At 34.7% G+C, this 23787-nt stretch overlaps 1 protein-coding gene across 5 annotated transcripts in view; it reads left to right on the top strand.

Annotated features, from left to right (window-relative positions):
• LOC143233074 (neural cell adhesion molecule 1-B-like) overlaps nucleotides 1-21143 on the top strand; it is a 325804-nt gene extending 304661 nt beyond the window's left edge. For 2 of the 5 annotated variants that reach the window (XM_076468957.1, XM_076468955.1), the window contains exons 8-14: nucleotides 4143-4445; nucleotides 11115-11246; nucleotides 11955-11985; nucleotides 12222-12325; nucleotides 12568-12800; nucleotides 17815-18053; nucleotides 20414-21142. In XM_076468957.1, coding sequence (XP_076325072.1) covers nucleotides 4143-4445; nucleotides 11115-11246; nucleotides 11955-11985; nucleotides 12222-12325; nucleotides 12568-12800; nucleotides 17815-18009 — 998 coding nt within the window. In that variant the 3' untranslated portion in view covers nucleotides 18010-18053; nucleotides 20414-21142. Of the gene's footprint in view, nucleotides 1-4142; nucleotides 4446-11114; nucleotides 11247-11954; nucleotides 11986-12221; nucleotides 12326-12567; nucleotides 12801-17814; nucleotides 18054-20413 lie in introns of those variants that run through there. The other 3 variants (XM_076468956.1, XM_076468958.1, XR_013017951.1) reach the window with 3 other exon arrangements.
• The last annotated feature ends 2644 nt before the right edge of the window (nucleotides 21144-23787 follow it).

Genomic DNA, 23787 nt, shown 5'->3' with positions numbered 1-23787 from the left:
ATGTTTTGTTTATTTATTCGTTTCAGATCAGCGCTCCATTGCGTTATCTGCTTTGTGTTGTTTAATACAAAAAAGTCATTGGGTTAGCTGCTGTTTGTTTGTTTTCTTTCAGACCAGAACCCCATTGGGTTACCTATTATGTGTGTGTTTGTTTGTTTGTTTAAGACCAGAAACCCATTCGCCTACCTTCTGTGTGTTTGTTTAAGACCATAGTCCCATTGGGGTTTCTGCTATGTGTTAGTTTGTTTGTTTAGGATCAAAGCCCCATTGGTCTATCTTGTGTGTTCACCACAGGGAATCAAACACCGGATTTTAACATTGTGAGTTAGAAGACTTACCGTTTTCCAATTGGAGGATTTTTTTTTTTTAGTGTTAGCAGGAACAACATTTAACGTGGAGGAAAAGACAGATAATCTTAAGGATTTTTATCACGTCTATAAAACTCATTTAAACCTTAATTATGCATATATTCAATTGATATTTATATATCATATATTAAACACAATCTTATATATATTGCGAAACGTGGTGTCTGGCTGAGCGTGCGCCTATCTTCCTTTTGAAATTTTGTGCAAGCAGACAAATCTCAATATTCACTTTTGAAATGACAAGAGAACAGGCATAATAATGTTGATGCCAAATTTCATTCCTCAAACAGAATATTCTACACTAACTTGTTACAAAGTAATCACAACATCATTCACATTTCAAAATATGATGTAATTTAAATAACAAAAATGTAGATTCACTGTATGTTATTGATGATCAGCTGTTAGCATGACTGAAATGTTCAACGATTACTTTTTGCGATGGACGGTAGAGGTAGCTTAGAGCTTTGGCTCTGAGTGAAACCAAGAATGCAGTAAAATTGACCTTTCTAAAGCCGCTGAAATAATTTAAATTGATAGTTTAACTTAAGCTTGTTCCATCACTTGGGATGGTGCTTTGCATGTGTAGAAATAAACGCACCTCACGTTAAACAGCTAAGCAGTACATACTTTATTGTAGAAACACATTTTTTATTACGTTTTTATAGTTTGCAACTAGTCACAATCTTATTTATTAAACTACGTGTAACAATAAAAAGACATGCTATTAGTCTGTGTGTGTGTGATAAAGAATAAAGAGCCTAGAAACCTGAAATTTTACTACGTGGACCCCGAAGATATCCATCTGAGTGTTACTATTCACCCAAATACGTGCGCGCGTGAGCAAGCGCATTTTTTTGTGAGGCAGGCAAGCGAAACAAATCGCATAGAAAAGAATATGTGATCACAACAGCACCTAGAGCAAAGAGCATAGAAATCTGAAATTTTGCATCCAACTTAAGTGTGCCCTGATGGTGTGCAGCTGGATAATATTACTTATCTTATCCATGTGCATCTCTTTTTAATGAAACAAGCTAAAAAGACATGTGTGTTTTTTCTTATGGCAAAGCCACAGTTGGCTATCTGCTGAGTCCACTGAGGGGAATCGAACCACTGATAAAAAGGAATATAGCAAAGAAGTAGTTCCTTATACAAAAACACATATCAAAAAGAGACACACACACGTGTGAACGTACGCACACAGATGTCTGGGGATGAGCAACTGAGTATTGTTACTTATCTATGCGTGTGTACATTTTTATGCAAAAAAAAAGAACCTATAAACCTGAAATGTTGTACTCATAGTAAGTGGACCCTAAGAATTTGTACATGTGTATTACCTATCTTATGCACATGTGTAAGCGCATCTTTTTAATGAGACAAGCTAGCGCAAAAATCATATGGAATAGAAGTGGTATACCATATAACAGAAAATACACAAAATAGTACTAATAAATTATAAAAATTTTGCAAAAAGATCAAAGGCGAACAAACTAATATCAACGCCAGGCTAAAACATTTTGAAACTGATCTCCAAGATGTAAAAATCAAATCAACCACACAAAGACACGCCTTTGCATTCGCTCAATAATTTCTATTTCAAATACTATTAACTGTACAATATGAAATTGAAAAACCCATCTAGCCTGCATCTATTACCTCTAATATTTTTACTACCTATGACTACAGAGCTTTTTTTTACTACTCCAGCTACACATCTATTTCATTAAAATATGTAATTTAGCATAATAATAATAATATCCCTCTATCAAGAACATGTTAGGATGAAAAGTATTTCTAAGTAACAGTTACAGTTTGAAATAAAGAACTTACTATGTGAATGGATGGAGTAGTGAACAAAATGCTTGTAATCTTATTGTGCATTTAAAAGTCCAGGTGATTGTTTTATCAAACCAACTTGGACTACTAAATTACAATGATTTATTTCTGAAATGTGAAGAGGAAGGATGAGAACTCAGCCGAGCATCTGATGATATGAAAAAGGCTTTCCTGATTATTTTGTCAAGATGCTTCAAGTTAGGTGATGGATTTGTTGACATGCGACCAATTTTCGGATGTCATAGTGGAATAGAATATTCGGATTGAAGCATGTGCTTATATTAAAGGGAAACAATCCAATTATTGGCGAACCATGAATGCAGACAAGCAATAAATTTTACGACTCAGGAGCTTTGAAATAATTATATTACAGTGTATAAACATAAGTTCTCTCTTCTGAAAGTCTATAAGGTTAATTAGGCAACTGTTAACTTAAAAGATAAGAATTAAACCAGAAAATTGAAGGTGTTTCAGTTGTAACATAAAAGGACATAATTGAGATTAACTCCAAGCAAAGCCTTTAGAAAAGAGAACAGATCCAGTTGAGACAAAGAGTGCATTACTGAAAAGAACTGGTCCTTTAGTTAAAGGATTAATTGATGGAAAACTTTGCAATATGTTAACTGATGCTGGTTCTACATCTATAATTGTTCTAAATTATCTAGTAATAAAAGGTATGAAATTACCTCCAGAGATGAAACTAGAGGATGAATTGATGCAAACAGCAAACAGTCATAAAATTCCAGCAAGAAGAAAGATGGTAGTCATCCTCATGACAGGAAGTTTTCTCCACAAAATAGTGTGGAATAACTAACATTTTTGAAGAGTTTATCTTGGGAATTGGCTTCATATATGAGGATCAGTTTGCTTCAAGTAGTTTTGTAATCTGTAACCAGGAACCTTCCACGCACTACACTTCAGTAACACTACCAGAAGTTGAACTTCAAGTAGCAACAAGGATGGAAGTGTGTAACAATAAAATAACCAATCCAAAATGAAAAAGAGCAGAATCTAGAAATACATGTAGACCAAACCAAATGGAATACATTGTAATCATCTTTGAAACTTTATTGGAAAGAAAACAGTGAAATAGTTATCTTTAAAGAAGAATTTGATAAAGGTACGTAAGCCTGCGAAAGAGCCTAACCACTTCTAAAGTATCATCAGAGAAAATGGCAACAGCGGCTTCGCTCGACCATCTACCAAAGAAGACTTTCCCAATGCCAAATCAAAAAGTATAAATAAAAGACATGATGTCACCCAATGATGCTTACTACATAAAATAAAGCAAAAATATAATTAAAACAAGCTACATACATGGATCAATATTAGAAATAAATACAAAAGTTAGTATAACTAATTTAATATTTGTCTTGCATTCAATACTAGAACGATAAGAATAAATTGTTGCATCAATTCGAAACATTCGCTGTTAGTGATATTTTCTGTTTGTTTGTTTTTTAAATTTCGCGCAAAGCTACTCGAGGGCTATCTACGCTAGCCGTCCTTAATTTAGCAGTATAAGACTAGAGGGAAGGCAGCTAGTCATCACCACCCACCGCCAACTCTTGGGCTACTCTTTTACCAACGTATTGTGGGACTGACTGTCACATTATAACGCCCCCACAGCTCAAAAGGCGAGCATGTTTAGTGCGACAGGGATGCGAACCCGCGACCCTTAGAATACGAGTAGCACGCCTTAACCCACCTGGTCATGCTGGGCCGCAATGTTTTCTTCCTTAATGGTGTGTTATTTGTTATTCGATATGAATAAATATATTTCATATTTCAATCAGCTTAAATCTTAACTGAAACATTTTGTATTTATGATAAAGCAATACATTAAAACTTTTAAATTGATATTAGATATATTTTCCAAGAGCTTTAAGTTTGTTTCTTATCAGACTATGACAACTTTATTGAATGACCTTCTAGGTCCTCCAGAGTCTCCGCACAACTGTTCGGTTTTGAATCAGACAGAAAACTTAATATATTTGGAATGTGTGGAAGGGAACAACGGAGGATTGAGTGCTATTTTTTTTCTGGAAGTGTTCAGTGTGGGTCACGGTACATTGCAGGCTAACATCACCTCCCCAGTGCCAATGTTTCTGGTTAGAGAACTTCCCGCTGGAACTGCTCTGAGACTACTCGTCTTTGCCGCTAATCCAAAAGGTCGTAGTGAACCGGTTGTCATATCAGCCACTACGCTCAGACCAGCGGAGAAACTCATGGATAAAGGTAATTTAGTTTTTATAACTTCCTAGTTAAGTGGCTAGAATCTTCGAGCATAACATACTTCTAAATATAAGTAAAACTATTCAACGTTTAAAGTGCACAATACTTTATTGTATACGTAAACAGTAAAATATACATAGATATGAAATTCTTTTAATATAATTATTTGTATATTTCTCTGTTCAGTATCATTGCAGGATGAACAACGTAATCTTCTGGTACTTTTATAGTGACGTAGATAAATAATCCTAAACAGTCACTTAACAAAACGATGAATGATTTATCTTAAATAGTTCGCTGCTCTTAGCTTATGTAAAATTACACAAACTTGTTATTGATTTAGAGCTAATTGTAAACTAGTTTACATTCTGCAGGATGTGAAAATACCTTTACCTTTTTACACATCTGTCAACAGGGACCCGGTATCTATTTCTCCAGAAAATAAGTTATGTGGTTAATATTATTTAGAATGTTATGAATAATAAAAAAAAAAGAATAATTACGTCACTACACAAAAATGGATCTTATTTTTATTATTCAACGCTCTTCGAACTTGTTTACTAATTAAGCCTTGTTTAATCTTTGCATTTGGAATAACAACAACAAAAAAGGACGTTAGTATTTCAGTGATATCAAAACCATTAGTAATCAGAATTTCATTATCTACGAAATCCCTAATGAGTTATATGATAACGGGTTGAAAAATCTGAATAAATAAAACCTTAGCGAGAAGCCACAGTCTGGCTACATACTGTAGCTTGGTAATTAGTTAAAACTTTCCTGAAATGACGTGTAATAATTTAACCAATTACCAGGGTGACTCGTACAGTTATCTCTTGTGCTGAAAGTATAAATGATCAGTTTCATAGCATGTCATGCAGTTGTATCTCAGAGAAAATTGTAATTATCTAAGTTTAAAATCACAAGTTAATTTACATCCAGTGAATATAAGAAATGGATTTAATGTACTGCTCTGAAGCCAAAAATGTTCATAAATTCTGGTTGACTACTTTCAGATATTTTAACACAGTTGGAAACTGTTTAAATGAAATTAACTGAACCTGATATGTGTTTTTTTATTTTATTTTATAACTGTACAATAAAAATATAACTGCTTTTTTATGCTAGAATGATTGCATATTCTTTGCTAGATATAGGCTTACTAACATGCTTGTTTGTCACAATATGATGATCGTCAAGAACGATATTACTTTGAACAAAATAGTCACGTAAGTCTCTTGCCAGCTTTCACCTGTGTTGCTTACATGAGGGTGATGACGTAAGGAGAAGCTTTGGTCTGATACGCTTCTGTGACAGATCTAATGTACCGAATATTTCTGAACAACATAAAAAATGTACAAATATCATCCATTAATTTCGCAGAATTCTCCCTGGACCACCCAATAAGGAGAAAGCTATATTTTCCTAACTTCTCTAATGCAAGAAACGTTAAAGTGTCTGTTCCTAAAGTATACATTAACCATGAAACAAGTTATTGTTTCTTTATGTAAGATTAGTTGTGGTAGACTTAACAATAGAAAGTATCTCATGTTACTTGGTGAACAACAATATCGTAATGCACATAATTAAAAATAACGCTGAAGAAAAAAAAACTCTACTTTTACTTTACTTTAAATAATATCTCAACGCAACTTAACAGACTGAACAACAGAAAATACTGTTGTGTTGCTTGAATAACAATAAGTTTGTAAGACAACCAACCGACTGACAAAAAATGAAAAATCATCTCATTATTCGCCTGGTACTCTAAAGAATAATCTTTCATATTACTTAAAATATAATATTGTGCGGCAACCGGTAGACTGAAGTATAGAAAACGCTCTCATGCTAATAAAATGGTAATAACATACACTTGTTTTTCTTATAGACGATCGTCTTATAGAATACTTACTTACTTACTTTATGTTAACAGAAAAGGTTTGTTTTATTTTTTTCAGATTTTCTATGAGAAGCCCTTTTCTGCTAACCATTTATTTCATATAACTTCAAAACAAAAGATGAAATGAAATATGCTAACCTTTCAAACACACCCCATAGAAATCTTGAAATTTTTCATTCCAAAAGCGTTCTTGCCTTGCGACAGTCTTTCACAGAATTCCACGCTATAATTAGACTATTTGGCGCGCTTTAAATATTTAATGATGAAACAGTTATGGCACCTAAATGAGATGCGGCCCCATTATCCTGAACATTTACACACTACACGAATATTACTCATTATAATATTAATTTTCTCGTGTTAAATATCTCTTCAGTTTCGTGATGTCTCGCGACACGCTTCCGTGCACACTGCTTGTGTATCTAGGCAACAGTTATTCCACACAAAATGGTGTTTAAGGGTAGACATTATAGTAACTTGTCGTGAGGTGGTGATATTAAACGTCTCTTCTTTTTTTTTTTTTCCATTTCCAGACTATGAACGTAAAGGGTGCCTCGTCTTATATATTTAAAAAACAAGTGGGTTTTCTCGTCATCACGGATTAAGGGTGCTTAGTCTGTTCTATTTTGGCTGTTAGATAATGTTGCATAATGTGTGGCTCTTCACGCTTAATAGTTCTAGTGAGTTTAATTATTTAATTTAGTTAATTATAGTTGTGGCCCGGCATGGCCAAGCGCGTTAAGGCGTGCGACTCGTAATCTGAGGGTCGCGGATTCGCATCCTTGTTCCACCAAACATTCTTGTCCTTTCAGCCGTCAGGGCGTTATAAAGTAACGATCAATTCTACTATTCTTTAATAAAAGAGTAGCCCAAGAGTTGGCGGTGGGTGGTGATGAGTAGCTGCCTTCCCTATAGTCTTACTGCTAAATTAGGAACGGCTAGCGCAGATAACCCTCGTGTAGCTTTGCGCGAAATTCATAACAAATCAAACCCTCGCCTGATCGACTACCCCACATGCTCATCAAGTACTGTTAAGGTTTAAAATTCCAATTCAAGTGATCCCCGTAAGAATTATCTACAAATATTCTATTTAAAATCATATTTTACAGCAGAGTTTATTAATCAAATAAAATTTCATTGCATTAGATATTAGGAGCACAGCGTTTCATGACATCTGTATTTCTACTTTGTCTCTCGTTATGAGGTCTGGCACAGCCAAGTGTGTTAAGGCGTTCGACTCGTAATCCGAGGATCGCGGGTTCGAATCCCGGTCGCACCAAACATACTCACCCTCTCAGCCGTTATAAAGTTACGGTCAATCCTACTATTCGTTGGTAAAGAGGTAGCCCAAGAGTTGGCGGCTGGTGGTGATGACGAGTTGCCTTCCCTCTGGTCTTACGCTGCTAAATTAGGGACGGATAGCGCAGATAGCCCTGGAGTAGCTTTGCGTGAAATTAAAAAAAAAAAACTCTCGTTATGCGGCAAGATTTCGATTATAAAGTACGCATCAAGGAAAACGTGTATGATTTTTACCGGAATTTTCTATTAATCTTTTTGTATTTTTACAAATCAGTATAATTTTTCTGTCACTTCTTTAATTGAAGGATTATATTTACAAACGACTATACGACTTCTTCGATAGGAATGGGTCAATTTCAAGTATTGCATTAAAAGTTTCTTTTCTTATTGCAAAGCTAAATTGGGCTATCTGCCGAGCCCACCAAGGGAAATCGAACCCCTGATTTTAGCGTTGTAAATCCGTAGACATACCGTTGTACTAGCATGGGTCATGCATTAAAAGGAGAAGATTGGAAAACTTTATGTAAATTAAGTTCTTTTTGGGATGAATCCTAGGTTTTGAACTACACGCATGCATTACAGCTAAGTAATTTAGTATGGAAAATTCCTGCATTTTAAAAAAAAAAAATCTGTGATTTGCTGAACAACTATTGTCAAAGAGATTACTGCGCGAGAAAAAAGTTAATATCTATTACAAAATCGACCGGCAATACTGATTGATAGTTACTCACAAAAATGACCACAGCTAACTCTGTTTGGAAAGACTAGAACAAAAGCTGTTGCGAAACAAAGAAACGACTATGAAATCCTTAGAATTACATGATAATGAATTGATGTAGTCATTATTCTAAAAAATAACTTCATTTTTCCCATGCAAAATTTCGGACCACGTTAACATTAAGTATCTTAATTCAGACACTCGTTATTATGTGTTTAGGTTTTGCTTAGCTGAATAAATAATATTTCACTGGCCGTACACTTTTTATTATGTTTTTAATTTCCGTCATAATTGATCAGAACTGAAAACAACACCAAAATACAAGAAGTGAGACGCGTGAAAACAAAACAACAACCAATAACCGCGAAAAAGAACGTGCCCATTTCCGCGGTTTCTAGTCAGAACTCAAACAGATGTGTGCAGTCGTATCGTCGTCATGGATACATTATCCAGGTCTTCAATACTTCACCACCACCAAATAATTGTTGTGTTTTTTTCTACACTTCTCCAGTTTTTCTGGAATATAGAATGTGTCAAATTAACCTGTGTTTTTCTCATAGCTATCTGCTGTGTCAACCGAGGGGAAATCGAAACCAAGATTTTAGAGTTGTAAATTCGTAGACTTACCGCTGGAAAGTTGGCGAGCTAGAAAGTTCACAATTGTGGGTGTGTTATTTGAACATGAATATGATTTTAAAATTGTAATAATGTGTAGGATATTCATTGACACATTGAATCACTGAAACCTACAACCATTTTAATGTTTCTTGAAATTAGAAACCCACGACTTCCTGATCAACAGTTGCTGTTCTCAAAACAACTATTTTAAGATGAGACAACTTATTATGTTTGCACAAAAGTGTTTTAGGACTGGGATATCAAAGTTTCTATTCGTTATATATATCACGTGTTCACTGTTCATATCGCCAAATGTGCGACCGCTCTTACCAGTGTAAAATAGGTTACAAAGATTGCAAATAATATAGTAAATTACGGATTTACTTGCTCATTTAATACTTATTAATGTAAAAATTACTCTTAGGATCAACTGTTAAAATTCCGCTGTCCATGTACTTGCGTGTTACAGTCTGATCTGTTATAAGGGAAGGAGCCATGGGAAGTATCAGAGTGGATATAGCTGCTAACGTTAATTCAAACAAGTGTATCCCGAGTATGAAGGTTATGGGTATAAGCTTGTTTGATTTTTGGAATTTCGCGCAAAGCTACACGAGGGCTATCTGCGCTAGCCGTCCCTAATTTAACACTGTAAGACAAGAGGGAAGACAGGTAGTCATCCACACTCACTGCCAATTCTTGGGATACTCTTTTCCCAACGAATAGTGGGTTTGACCGTCACGTTATAACGCTCACACGGCTGAAAGGGCGAGCATATTTGGTGCGACGGGAATTCGAACCCGCGACCATCAGATTACAAGTCGAACGCCTTAACCCGCATGGCCCTGCCGGACCCCGGGTATAAGCAACTACAAATTTTGAAATGTACTTCCTATGAGGTTACGATTAGCGTGTAAGGTATTAAAATTATCCGTTATTGTTTTAGAATTTTGGGGACAGATTTTGGAAATTATTAACGTAAGTTTATGGAGATTATTTTTCGAATACCTTTTCAATATTTGTATAGACTTTACATGTTTACACGAAGTAAAGGAGTGTGTTTTCTTATTGCAAAGCCACATGGAGCTATCTGCTGAGCCCACCGAGGGAAATCGAACCCCTGATTTTAGCGTTGTAAATCCGTAGACATACCGCTGTGCTAGCGGGGGGCGAAATAAAGGACTTTGTTAAATCTTCTGATTTAGAAATAAAGTCACCAGGATTATCTAAAGTACGTGAATCAAAGCAAAGGCAAATCTGTAGATTTATTACTAACAAAAGCTGTAAATTTTGTGTTGTCTGTATTAATAAAAGAGAAGTTATTTGTGGAAACATGTAACCTAAAAACTTAGTGAAAGATGGCGTTGTGAAAATAAGATGTGTAACCCGCATCACTGGCAAAATACATGTATTTTTAAAAAGTATTCCTGGATTACTTTTAAAATATAAAAAAGTAAGTATATCTGCATTACTCGCTTTATTAATAAAGACTAAGTGTAATCTGTCTTACTACTCGCAAAAAAATTTAAAATGCTTATAGAGTAGCCTCCAGTTATGTTAGTGTGTGTATGTTTTTTATTGAAACAACCAGTTTTAAATTTTCTTTCTCAGAAATATCATTAGATTAACCTGAACATTAATCACTGAAAACGTCGAGAGATTAAATCATATTTACAACAAGATACAATAACAAAAATCTTATGTGTAGCTAAGAGTTGCATGATCACAACTGATCGATTCCTTCTCAAATTGCGTATCATGCGTATCCATTATTCATGTACATGTTTGTATAATTGAAACAGCGAAAATAAGAATAATTTTCACACTGAACTAGGGGAATACATGTTTGGGGCCACTGTACAAAGTTTAACAAAATGTTATATCATCATTTTTAAACGAAACCCCGTATGATGTTTAACCATCGTAAATCAAGTGTTAACAAAAATACTTGACACAATACCAAAATCTATAAACCAATAACAAAACTGCTTGAACCAAGATCGATTAGATACGAATTCAACCAACTTTGCTGCTTTAAGGATAAGCAATTAGCTGAATATACTTAAATATGATTGCCTGTACTTTGCTGCTGCTCGTTTTTGTAACCTTGAATTTTAACATAATTTTGTCTTTTTCCAAGGTCATCCTCCAGGTATTGTAATAGTTCGGCCTTTGTTCACCATCCTTATCGGCGTTGTTGTTACTCTCGTCCTCACCGTTGTTGTGGTGGTAATAGTCTTGAAAGTAAAACGCAAAAGAACGCTATCCAGAGGTAAAGTTGTTGGTGTACAAATAGAGGTAGTTTGACATTTAGGTTCAAGATTCTAAAGAAATGTTTGCTCAACAACTTAAGTATCGAGTGCAAATTTAAACAGTGTTTGGAACCATCAGGTCTATAAGTATAGAGTTATACATATATGTGTGTGTGTGAAATTAATTTCTGGCTTTTCTAAAACTCGTACCCAATTAGGTTTAGGGTTTTTCTTCAAATAACAGGATATTTTAAATGGGGTCAGTAAATGCAAAGAGTTTTTCTAGACCGAAATATTTTAATGCAATTTTCTTTGTAATTTATAATCTCTACAGATTTCAAGTAATAGAACAGTTCACTCTATTTATAAATACGACTGAAACTTTTTGCAACATTTTATATAATGTAGCTGAGCTGTTGCTACATTATCTCTATAATGTTGTATATATGTTTCAGTCTTGTAATAAAAGTTGATAATTTAGAGTCATGTAAAAGTAAGAAGTTCAACACAAAACCTTTTGTTTTTGCCGTATTAAAGAAGTTAATATAATTAACTTAATTTATTTAGTTCAATATTCTCTGTGGAGAAACTAATTTTCTTAAATTCACGCTACCATAAAAAGTCGGATAATGTAATCCAGAAACTATGAACATAAATTAATTAAGTTCACTTATATGGTTTTTAAGTTTAGCTAATATTATTTTCCGAATTCCTTTTTTATCCTTTAGCAGCTCAGACTGACCAAGCAGACGAAGATAAGTATGTATTTCTGATCATTTATTACATGTTTAACTTATCTTATGGAACAGATAGACTAAAAACTGTGACACAATTCTAATCTAGAAAATTAAAACCAAGAGCATAACACCAAGTATCTTTAAATTTCGCTCTAACGCCTTCCATACATATTCGTAAATGTTTACAGCATGAAACATATTTATCAAGTAAATGTTCAGCAGTTTAAATAAATTCATTATTCTTTTTCATTGCTGTAGATCTCAGATGCCACTGAAGAAAGATATTGACGACTTGACGGATTTGGACGACAAAGGACCAGACATAATCCCTTCTAGGACATTTTACAGGGCCTCTTATCCAGGTAAAACAGATTTGCGGACGAACAGAAAGCCAGACAAAAAGATTTATTGACGATTAGACTGACAGATTTACAGAAGAATATACAGATGTATAAAAAACAGTGACTTTGATAAACAGGAAATTTTAAATGACAACTGAAGTACAAATAATCTATCTCCAATAATTAGTACAGGAAAAAGAATATATAATATTTGACAGAAACTCTTGTAAGTACTTCTAGTTGAGGTTTAGATTGTGTTTTAGAATATCCCGAAGAGGGAGATGATCGGTGTCTACAGCTGAACAGTACCCTGGAATCATGCTATAGTACTCCAGATTCGAAATCTGGTAACCTGATCATGGAGACCAGTTATACTACAGTTTGTCCAGTTAGCGTACCAGCAGAGAGAATTGAAAATATTTATCCCACACAATCTCCCAGTAGAGGGCATATAAGTGGCATTAATACATCGAACAAAACCCCTAAACTAAGCAAGGTAAGTGCTAGTGTAAACTGTTTGTTTGTTCATATATAAATAGAATATATTTATATATAGCGTATTGTAAATCTTTGATAGAAATTTCTTATTTTGAAATCTTGTTTATAAGTAGATGTTTAGTCTACTAACTTACCAAGGTACTTTTTTTTTCAAACTAAAAAGTTAAAGATCATTCTGAACAATCTCTGGCCTGGACGTTAAAACGCTCGACTCCCAGTCTACGAGTAGCAGTCTCGAGCCCCCGTTACCGAATATGCTTGCTCTTTCAGCCGTGGGAGCGTTATAATGTGATGATCAATCCCGCTATTCGTTGGTAAAAGAGTAGCCCAATTTTGGCGATGGGTAGTACTGACTAGCTGCCTTCTCTTTAGCCTGTCACTGCTAAATTAGTTAAGCCTCGTGTAGCTTTGCGCGAAGGGCCTGGCATGGCCTAGCGCGTTAAGGCGTGCGCTTCGTAATTTGAGGGTCGCGGGTTCGCGCCCGAGTCGTGCCAAACATGCTCGCCCTCCCAGCCGTGGGGGCGTTATAATGTGACGGTCAATCCCACTTTTCGTTGGTAAAAGAGTAGCCCAAGAGTTGGCGGTGGGTGATGATGACTAGCTGCCTTCCCTCTAGTCTTACACTGCTAAATTAGGGACGCCTAGCACAGATAGCCCTCGAGTAGCTTTGTGCGAAATTCCAAAACAAACAAAAGCTTTGCGCGAAACTCAAACTAAACTGAACCATCACCTCAGGTGTACATTTCCCTAGGTGGACAACAGATGATTTTATTCAGTCTAAGGGACAACTTTGCTTAATTATCTTTTAACACTAAATTACATAAATATTGATACAAAATGCTTACTTAGCAGTTTTATTTAGACGTAGGTTTTAGGGAGCTTGGGATTAACTTAACTATTCATTACACGAACGAAAATAAAACAGTAGTTTTATGTTAGTCAAAGGTTAGATAGAAACTACGAAACGGAATGCAATTGTGGTAAATAACTGAAATAGGACGAATCCTATATCGATTCTAATGTTTGAATTATTAACTGAGTGTTCAATTATTTATTATAAATTAAACTTTTTCCGTTAATTTTAAAAATCCTTGAGTTTAAATCTAGAATTACCGGGAAGGGGTACCTCATAGGCTTTTAAAATATACTCTTGTAAACTAAAAGGTGACTGTCAAAAAGAAAGTTTTATAGTTAGCACGTTGTACCTAACATACGATACGACGTAGGAAGATACTAAGGCTATCATTCAAGTGCCAACGTTGCCACATGTTGTCACCAGAGACGCTACTCTCGCTCTTGTCGCGTGTTTTCAGTTGGTTCAGATGGGCATGTAGAATTACAAACCCATAAGCTTAATAAAAACCATAAACTGTAAACTTATGGAAAAACTATCATTCGACCAATAACTTAATCAAGATCCCAAATACAAGCAGGAGAAAAAGTCAAATGAACGATCACTTAATCGGGTTCACTGAATCGATTTTCCAAGTATTTAATAAAAAACACTTTATCACAGCCATGTTTCTGGATGTAAAGCTATCAACTCCGTATGGAACGACACAATCATATAAACTATAGTTATATACAAAATCTCCACTTCCATCATAAGATGGATATAAAGCTTTTTAACCAACCGCCACACTTAAGTTAGAATCAACCTATAATTATGTTTACGGATCCTAAGTCCCCTGTTATACATCATAAACATCCCCCTTGTCCTACACACTAGCATCACAGTAATGTCGGTGTGTAGAATAAATCCCACGATTCTTTTCTCGCAACAAAAAGAGTTCAAATCTCATTCAACGCACGTATATATATATCACTGGTACAACAAATGGTGTATTGATTAAGGTCTATCAAAACACTAACAATCTTCCTCCACATGAAAATAATGGCAAATTTCATCTACAAAATTCCCTCGTAACACTTTCAAAAACCATTACATTCTTAGGTACTACCCTGTATCAGAAGCTAACATGGACTAGCCATTTAAATAATATACTAAAAATCCACAAGCAAGAGAATAACTTACCTCCGTTAAATTGGATAAATAAATAAAGGTGGAACAGTAAAACCATTACGACTGTATATGCAAAGCGTACATAAGACCCCTCTATGGATATGTCTGCGTTGTGACGTGCAGAACGAATATATAACAAACTCCAAATGCAGCATAACCGAGCTACAAGAATATCTTATCGACCACCTGTTTATATAGATCAATATCAAACTGCCCATCTATGAAACAACGAATACAAACATTAACATCTTCATTTTACAAAAACAATCATCGCTCAAACAGCCGAATTTCCAATTCTTGCTGCTACCCCAGTCACCTGGAAACAGTACATCTCACCTGTGAATTTCATAACACTATGTAACACAAATTACGTTCCTGGATAGTATGTGTTATTTCTTAATTGCTTACGTTATAAAAGAACAGAAAATGGCCATTATTCCTTTCACACTTTGCTTTTGTGACCTGGATAAGGAAATTTAGAAATTAACCTATTTTTTTATGTAAAAACGGGCAAATTTGCACATTTTCATTTACACGAGGTCTGAATAAAACAACATATGAATCAAGATTTACATGTATTTATACTAAAGTTATACAAAAATGTTTAGAAGTGAATAGTTTTTCAAGATTTGCGACTGTGATGTAAATCACTTTCACGTATCAGCCTCCAAATATAGTCTCACATCATGTTTTCATTATACGCTCCCAGGTCACAAAACCAAAGTTTTAAGAGAAAAATAGGTCTTTTCCATTTACGTTAGGCATAAGTAATTGAGAAATACAACTTTCTGCCCAGGAACAAGAAAAAGTAAAAATGTTAGTACACAGTGCAGTGAATCTGCAAACCAACAACTAAGCACGCTACATAAACTCCACAAAAACATAAATAGAGCTCCAAATAAAATACTTATGTAACTAATCAATTAAAGTTGAATTATATACTACTAACTGATCATTCTTTCTACACTTCAGCGGCACAGCGTATGGCTTAAACATAAATAACCAAAGGAAGGGAACTATTTCAAACAACTGCTGTGTTTGGCCCACTTCCTGGTCTTCTGGTCGTCTTCGTCTACGTCATCATCAACTCCTACATACAACAATCAACCCGTGTTTCTCATTCTCTTCTTTCTCTTTGTCGATCACTCTTTTCTTGACCGCAGCTCTTTGGACCTTTTGATGTAACAAATCAAAATATTGTGCCAATATACTCACGTTAAAACATATCACGATTTTTAGCCCTTTTAGTACAAAATCTGAACATCTCAGGTTGTCTTCCCAATCTTCGGAAGATATCAAATCGAACTTCCTACTAAGACGATTCGATTCGTGCAGCTTATGCTCTCAGCTAGCAGTCTACAGTATATACACAATTTCAAGCACATAACCTCTCTTTCCTTCATCCAAATTCCTGTTTCTGTCTCCAGGTAAAGACGACTTTTCTCGGTCATCTAGAGACTTACATTACGTTAAAGACCTACTTCACTGCCACAAAAATTTTCAAGCATACAAATTCCGGCTATTTGCCCTATAATTCTCCTATCATTTTAAAATTTACCAAATTCCGTTAGAGTTAAAGAGAAACAACAGTTTTTGAGTATTTCTGGTTATCTCTCAGGCTCACCGAGACCTGAGAATTTTAAACCAAAATAACTGCCAAGATTAGGTTAGATTATACAGCCAGTTCAAACCGTATGGAACTGACAGAGATTCAATGTCAAGGTAACTCTCGGGAATATCGTAATGTGCATAACATTCACTGATGATGTTTTTCCAGTGTTGCTGTGTGCAAGTTCATAGGAGACATGTTGCACAGAATTTATAACAAAAGCCGTAGCAGAACAAGCCAGCACATTCGTGCCATTTGTTTCACATGTTTGGATTTGCCGATTTCAGCTGTTAATAAAGCTCTTCGGTCAACTTAGCGAATGTTTTCTTATAAGCTGTTTGATATCCAAGCACTGAAACAAAATGCATTAGCTGGTCAGAAAATAATTCATGAGTAACATTTTCTACACGCATTCTTGATGTTAACGTGGTAGTATAGTATGATTTCACAACTAACTTTGTTATTGAACAATGCTTTTTTTATTTGAAGAACGATTAGCACATGGAATGCAAATTTTCACAGGCTTTACTGCATAATACTATCCAATGTTCACAACCAATATGATCCCCATGCTGCAGCAACTAATAAACACTATGGTTTTCATGATGGATGCTGCCATTCCAGATATTGGTCACCATGGTGAATCACATTTAGTGAGAGCATTTTCAGGACAGAAGTGTTTCATGTTAATTTATTGTTGAACAGTCTCCTTATTCTCCAGTTCTAACACCGGATTTGCACAATTACAAACCTAAGGGATGCAACTGTCCATGAAGTGTCCAGAATACGAGATGAGATGTGCATTGTTGATGTAATATCCATTATCATATGAATGCAGTGTGTTTTGGATACTGGAGGAACACATCTTGCACAATTTATTTCTGTAATTGACCAGCCATTAGTTCTTAGTGATGCCACTAGTGGCAACACGTGAGAACTGAAAAATTTGGGTGATGCTTTTAACATCCCTGTGCAATTTTACCTTCATGTGCCATACCATTTGTAAGATTTATCCATGACTTCATTGGCCTGAAGGTACTTAATAACTGTGACAAATTAAGAAACACGTTACACAAAAGTACTGTATGTATTGCGGTTAATCTCATTAGGTATTGTTAAGTATCCTTACGTATTCTAAGTTTAAAAAATAGTAATATTACCCAATTATTTTCTGGTACTTCCTAACAATGAGCATCGTAGCAGACAAAAAAACATACCGCTACTCAATATGTCGAAAACAATCGAGTTTGGGGATTAAAAACAGGGGTTTTATGTTTGATACCATTCTCAAATATTTTGTAGATCTTTTGACACAGGAATGAAATTTCCTTTTTAGTTTATTTATAATCTTTATTTATATAACCTGAAAATATAATACAGCTCGAGGATGTGACGTACGCTGAATTAGCCTTACCTAGGTCTGGCCAGTCTTCCTCAGTTGTTAGACGGCAGGAGCCACCAACAGAGTACGCTAAAATCGACTTTAGAGGAAAGCAGCTGGAATCAGAAGAGGAAGAAAGTGGCATCTCCTCTGAAACACCTTTAATGAACAATAGAAGGGAAAGTGCAGTTTAATTATTGACGAAGAGTTACTACAAAAGGGACCAATTATTTATATGGTGAGTAATACAAGTGGCTAGAAGGCATTAAGAAATGAATGGGCAATTTACTGAAAACTAAAACGAAAATTAGACTTGGTTTTCCAACCTCAACAGCAGCTTATAAGTACACGGGTTAAATGGCTAAGTCATAGATCCATAGTTTAAAGGTGCATTATTCGAACTACTGACCGTTGATAAAGCAGTCAGATAGTAGTACCTGCTACCACAAAGGCTATGTACGATTTTTTTGAACTGAATAACGGGATTGGCTCAATTTTATAACGCGCCCACAGCTGAAAGTGCGTAGCGTGTTCAATGGCATTACATGTCGAACTTCGGACCCTTCAATTCGCAGTACAAGAAATCATGAAAAACATGCAACCAAAATTAATCTAGTTTCCCTTTCTGACGACTAGTTTAAACTTTTCGTTATTTTCAAACATTACTTTCTGAGCTACGTACGTCATAACATCCGTCACACAAGTCAGAGTCGTTAAATCGATTTTACATCAGTACATTAACTTAATTTTGTCACCTCAAACATTGTATTCAAATCTGTATCGTAAATACACATGTGACTGCATATACTTTTTTTATTATTTGTTTGGAATTAAGCACAAAGCTACACGATGGACTATCTGTGCTCTACCCACCACGAGTATCGTAACCCGGTTTCTAGGAGTGTGAATCAGCAGACATATTGCTGTGCCACGAAGGCAGCTACATATATATACTGAAACAACGAATATGATTAATCAATATATTCGTAAACATATTATAGTTTTATAAAATTGTATTTAAATAACGCATATGAAACAGTCTCCTGATTTACAACACTAAAATTAGGGGTTCAATCCCCTCAGGGAACACAGCAGATAACCAGATATGGCTTTACTATAAGAAAAACACACACGCATAGGAAACTTTTTCTTTTTTTCTTTTTTTTTTGCTCATTTTGAAGTTTTAGCTCAACTTTCAGCTTACAGTTTTGGTTTGATCTCTCTGTATGTACAAGAATAGAAACTAGATATTTCGAAAACCTTATGATACAAAAGCATCAATAACAATAATCCAGGGAAATGTATATGTTTTTCCACGCAAATATTCAAAAAATTATTTTGAAATTAGTTTTAGTTTAATATTACACTGAAATATTATGTTCCAATGTCGCTTTAGTCCTAAATATGCATATCTGCTCCATTCAGCCAACAGCTGCGATCAAACGAAAACGTACGTTTTAGAGAGTAATGCCGGGTTTTTAATACATGTGTCTGATCGAGGCATTACTTTTTAAATTCCAAGATATGTTTCTAAAGGTTGATTTACCAGACTATATGATAACAATCAAAGGAAGAAAAGGATTAGATTACATCCACAGTTTTTAATATAATTAAACAAAAAGTACTGAATCATTCAACCTTCTCTATTCTTGTTTTTTTGGTTTTTTGTGATTTTCATAGATAGCGGAAAAGCATGTAGTAGAATATATAATAATCTTTATAGCTGCTTCTCGTCAAGATTCAACGTTTCGTTTACTTTAAACGAAGGAAAAGACCAGTTATAATATCTTTGAAACCTACATTATACAAAAACAAGAGCTCTTCACATTAACTATTTTTACATAACACAGGACCTTGAATTTATATAGTTCGAGACTTGTTAGTGCAAAATATTTCGCTTCGCTCTTTGAGAACTTGGGTGCCTTATAAAAGCTTCGGCCAAATCTAACTATTCGATCATACAAGAATATCCCAAGAGTAAGTATTGAATTCTATTAACTAGTTGTTTTCCACCTGGGCCTGGCATGGCCTAGCGCGTTAAGGCGTGCGCATCGTAATATGAGGGGCGCGGTTTCGCGCCCGAGTCGCGCCAAACATGCTCGCCCTCCCAGCCGTGGGGGCGTTGTAATGTGACGGTCAATCCCACTTTTCGTTGGTAAAAGAGTAACCCAAGAGTTGGCGGTGGGTGGTGATGACTAGCTGCCTTCCCTCTAGTCTTACACTGCTAAATTAGGGACGGCTAGCACAGATAGGCCTCGAGTAGCTTTGTGCGAAATTCCAAAACAAACAAACAAGTTTTCCACCTAGTCTATCAGTTCAAAATTAAGAATGCTTTGTTAGTTAGCAGATAGTTCTTCTGTAGCTTTACACGAAATTCAGAAAAAAATTAACTCTTAAATACAAACGAGGATCAAAAAAGAATGGACTGAACGTAAACAAACCGTAAATATAGAAATGTTTTAGGAAAATGCTGTTCGTTAAAATTTTGGTCGAAAAGCGTTTTTTTATAGCAAAATCAGATTTATTTAAAGTTACTATTTCATTCTAGACCAGAACAGAAGGGTTAATGTATATGTATATGTATCTTTTTTTTTCTAGGTTGACGTTTCCAATGTTTAAGAAAACTAGTAGGAATGGAGAATGATCAAGTCTGCCGAAAGTCACTTTGCGAAAAATAATTCCTAAGACATCTGTGCCCAAAAATAAAAGTCGTTTCATAAATACAATTGTCACGATAAAGTATCCGTGAGGAAATACTAAACAATTATCAGGTCTTGAGATACTTTCAGTATTGCAGCGTCGAGTTATATTAACGTTTAGCGAGCATTTATTCATCCGCCGTGTATGTACTACTTTTAAAAAAATATGTACCGATTAATAATAGATTAAATAGTTGTCACCTTGTTGCTCTATATTTCAATCATATTCAAGTGGAAAGGTCTGCTGCCTTACATGTAATTGTTTTTGCTTAGAGATTTCCAGGAAACTGAAAATAAAAGCACGTCAATCATAGTTAACGAGAGTGACAAGTATATATACCATTATTGTGATGAGCTGAGCAACACTCTTGGGAGGTTTTTTTAATTAACTCTCACTATATGACTAGGATCGCAATTTTGAATGACGTCATTTTGGCACGCACTATATGGTTTATAAAGGTGTGTTCTAGTTTCCACTTTATAACCCTCCTAGCTTGTCTAACACTCAGTATTGATATAGCTTCTCCTAACTTGTTATGAATATAATAAAAAAATAACCCACTGTAGTCATGTGAACCCAAAGTGTTATCATTAAAACTCTATAAAAATATTGGCTTTCAAAAATGTGTGTCGTTTTCAGCATTCATAGCAAAATGTATACACGACGTTCATCACAAATATAAACGTACATAAGTATAACTGTATATAACCCAAACTATATAAAAATTTAACGATAAATAGAAGTAACCGTATTCTGTATACAGATATAAATATTCAGAAATATATCATTATAAAAATTTAACTTAACTGACAAATTACTAGATGTTGAATTATACTGTAGAACATGGAATTTTTTTCTCCTTTTTTTGTATATATATTTTCAAATTATACAAATTTCTTTATTAAGTTATTAGTTCAATAAGTTTATGTAATTATTAAATCATTTACTATTTTCGAAATATTTTCGTCAACTTTCTCACAAACTGCTGTTTAAAAACAAAACTAAAAAAAAAAAAAAAAAAACAAATCCAGACGGCTCCAGTCATGAAGAAGTATTATTTATTTCCAAGGCCCGACATGGCCAAGCGTGTTAAGGCGTGCGACTCGTAATCTGATGGTCATGGGTTCGCATCCCCGTCGCGCCAAACATGCTCGCCCTTTCAGCCGTGGGGGCGTTATAACGTGACGATCAATTCCACTATTCGTTGGTAAAAGACTAGCCCAAGAGTTGGCGGTTGGTGGTGATGACTAACTGCCTTCCCTCTAGTCTTACACTGCTAAATTAGGAACGGCTAGCACAGATAGCCCTCGAGTAGCTTTGTGCGAAATTCCAAAACAAACCAACCTAAGTATGTTACGTATATTTGTTTAAAATGATTTCTATTATTCGCCTTGAAATGTTATTGTCAGAATTTTTATTTGTTCCTTCTGTGTCGTGAAAATAACTTTGCTTGAAGATACAAGTGATACAGATCAGTATGCTTTAAACTGATAATTGTAACTGTACTCTCTCTGGACTGGACAACAAGCGTATTGACTTATGGCTCCACTCATCAGTGGGTTTGTCTTTGTTGGGTTGGTTGTGAACGGAGACGTGACATGACGTCTGTATACTTGTTGGCTTTCTTCTAGTTTGTCCTTTTGCATTTCAACATTCCACAATACTTATGAACATATTATTTTATTAGCGTTTTTTGTTTATTTCTTTTTAAATCCGATAACGTTTTAATATCTTCCACATACATTCTTAAGTAAGAGATTAAAGGACACTAAAAAATACTGATTCCTTGAGAATTAATAAGATTTTTCATTTTGATAATCAACGAATTTAATAATGTTACTTCTACGCTTTATCATGAAGGAAAAAATAAGTTTTAACTAAGCCTATATACGTGGGTAAATTTATTTAAAGTATAGGTACAATATCTATCTAGAGAGAAAACAAAAACTCAGATTGTGAAGAAACGTTACAAAATGAAATGATTTCCTGAAGTCATAAAGCAAAAAAAAAAAAAAAAACGCTCAAGATGTTCTACCACGAGATTTACTAAAATCAAAAACACAAGATTCTGCAATGCAATAATACCCAACTTTCATAAAATACACAGTTTGTACCCACACAAAACGCGTGCTATCGTATAAATGATATTCCACTAAAAAACTTTGTCATAAAACACGATTTTTCTGCAATAAATTGTATTGACATCAAAAAATACACAGGATGTTTCACGCCATGCTTTCATGCTTCAAACTGTGTTTGAAGTGATAACAAGGTGAAAACGATCACACTGTTTGACGAATATTTTCCGCGCTTTTCGAAAACATTTACTTTTGACAACAACTGAAGTAAATCATGTTAAGAATAATAAAACAGACAGCTTTAATTCAGCATAACTGTTCCCCTTTTATTTATCTAAGTATATGAAAGTTTGGTTGTCCTTAGTTTCCAAAAACTTTATATAAGCTTTTAGTCTGCCTTTTAAGCTAAGAACCATTGTGAGTTTATATGAAGTTGCAAAAAATAAAAAGGTTTCAAATAACTACCGATTTTATGAAGCTCTTCCAAAAACAAAAGTGAGATTTACTGAAAAGATTTCTAAGATGGCATCTATCACTGAAGAAGTGGTCCAAAAATTTTACCTGTATTTGTCTCAAATGACGGTAGTATTCTTCAGATTCTGTGGCGAGAAAATGCTTTAATGTATTTTGGTTTCTTTGTGCGATTAAAATCAGTTACATATAAACTTTAAATAGTTTTGTTTGCCCAAAACATATCCATGGATAGCCATCATAAAAAGCCTAGCCTATTTGTTTTCACATTTTGTGTATCTAGAATATTTATACATATAAATTACATGAGTGTATGTGTGTCATCCCGTTATCTAACTACTCCTAGATCGTTGGGCCAATCTCAACCAAACTTTGAGGAATGGCAGTATGAAACATAATGCATGTTAATGGTAGGTTCATCCTTCACCCACCCATTATTGCTGTTATTGAGCATATGTCGAGATTTAAGTAAGTTAACTTTAATTACATACATAGATGGCGCTACGTCCTCACACCAAAAACCCATTATTAATATTTTTGTAACACAACCTGCACACAGTGTTGAGGGAGAGAACGCAAACGTCTTATATATCTTAGTGCTGTAGCATTCTCTATACAGAAAGGAATGAAAAACTACTATTGAATAATACATAAACTCAAACAAAGTTTCTACTCCAACAGCTACAATAAAGTTTAAATGAAGAGCCATTTCTCGAGTTATAC

This window comes from Tachypleus tridentatus, chromosome 12 (genome assembly GCF_004210375.1).
Source record: "Tachypleus tridentatus isolate NWPU-2018 chromosome 12, ASM421037v1, whole genome shotgun sequence".
NCBI classification, from domain to species: Eukaryota; Metazoa; Arthropoda; class Merostomata; order Xiphosura; family Limulidae; genus Tachypleus; species Tachypleus tridentatus.
Note: the sequence above shows the minus strand (reverse complement) of the source record. Positions and strands in the feature narration are given on the sequence as shown.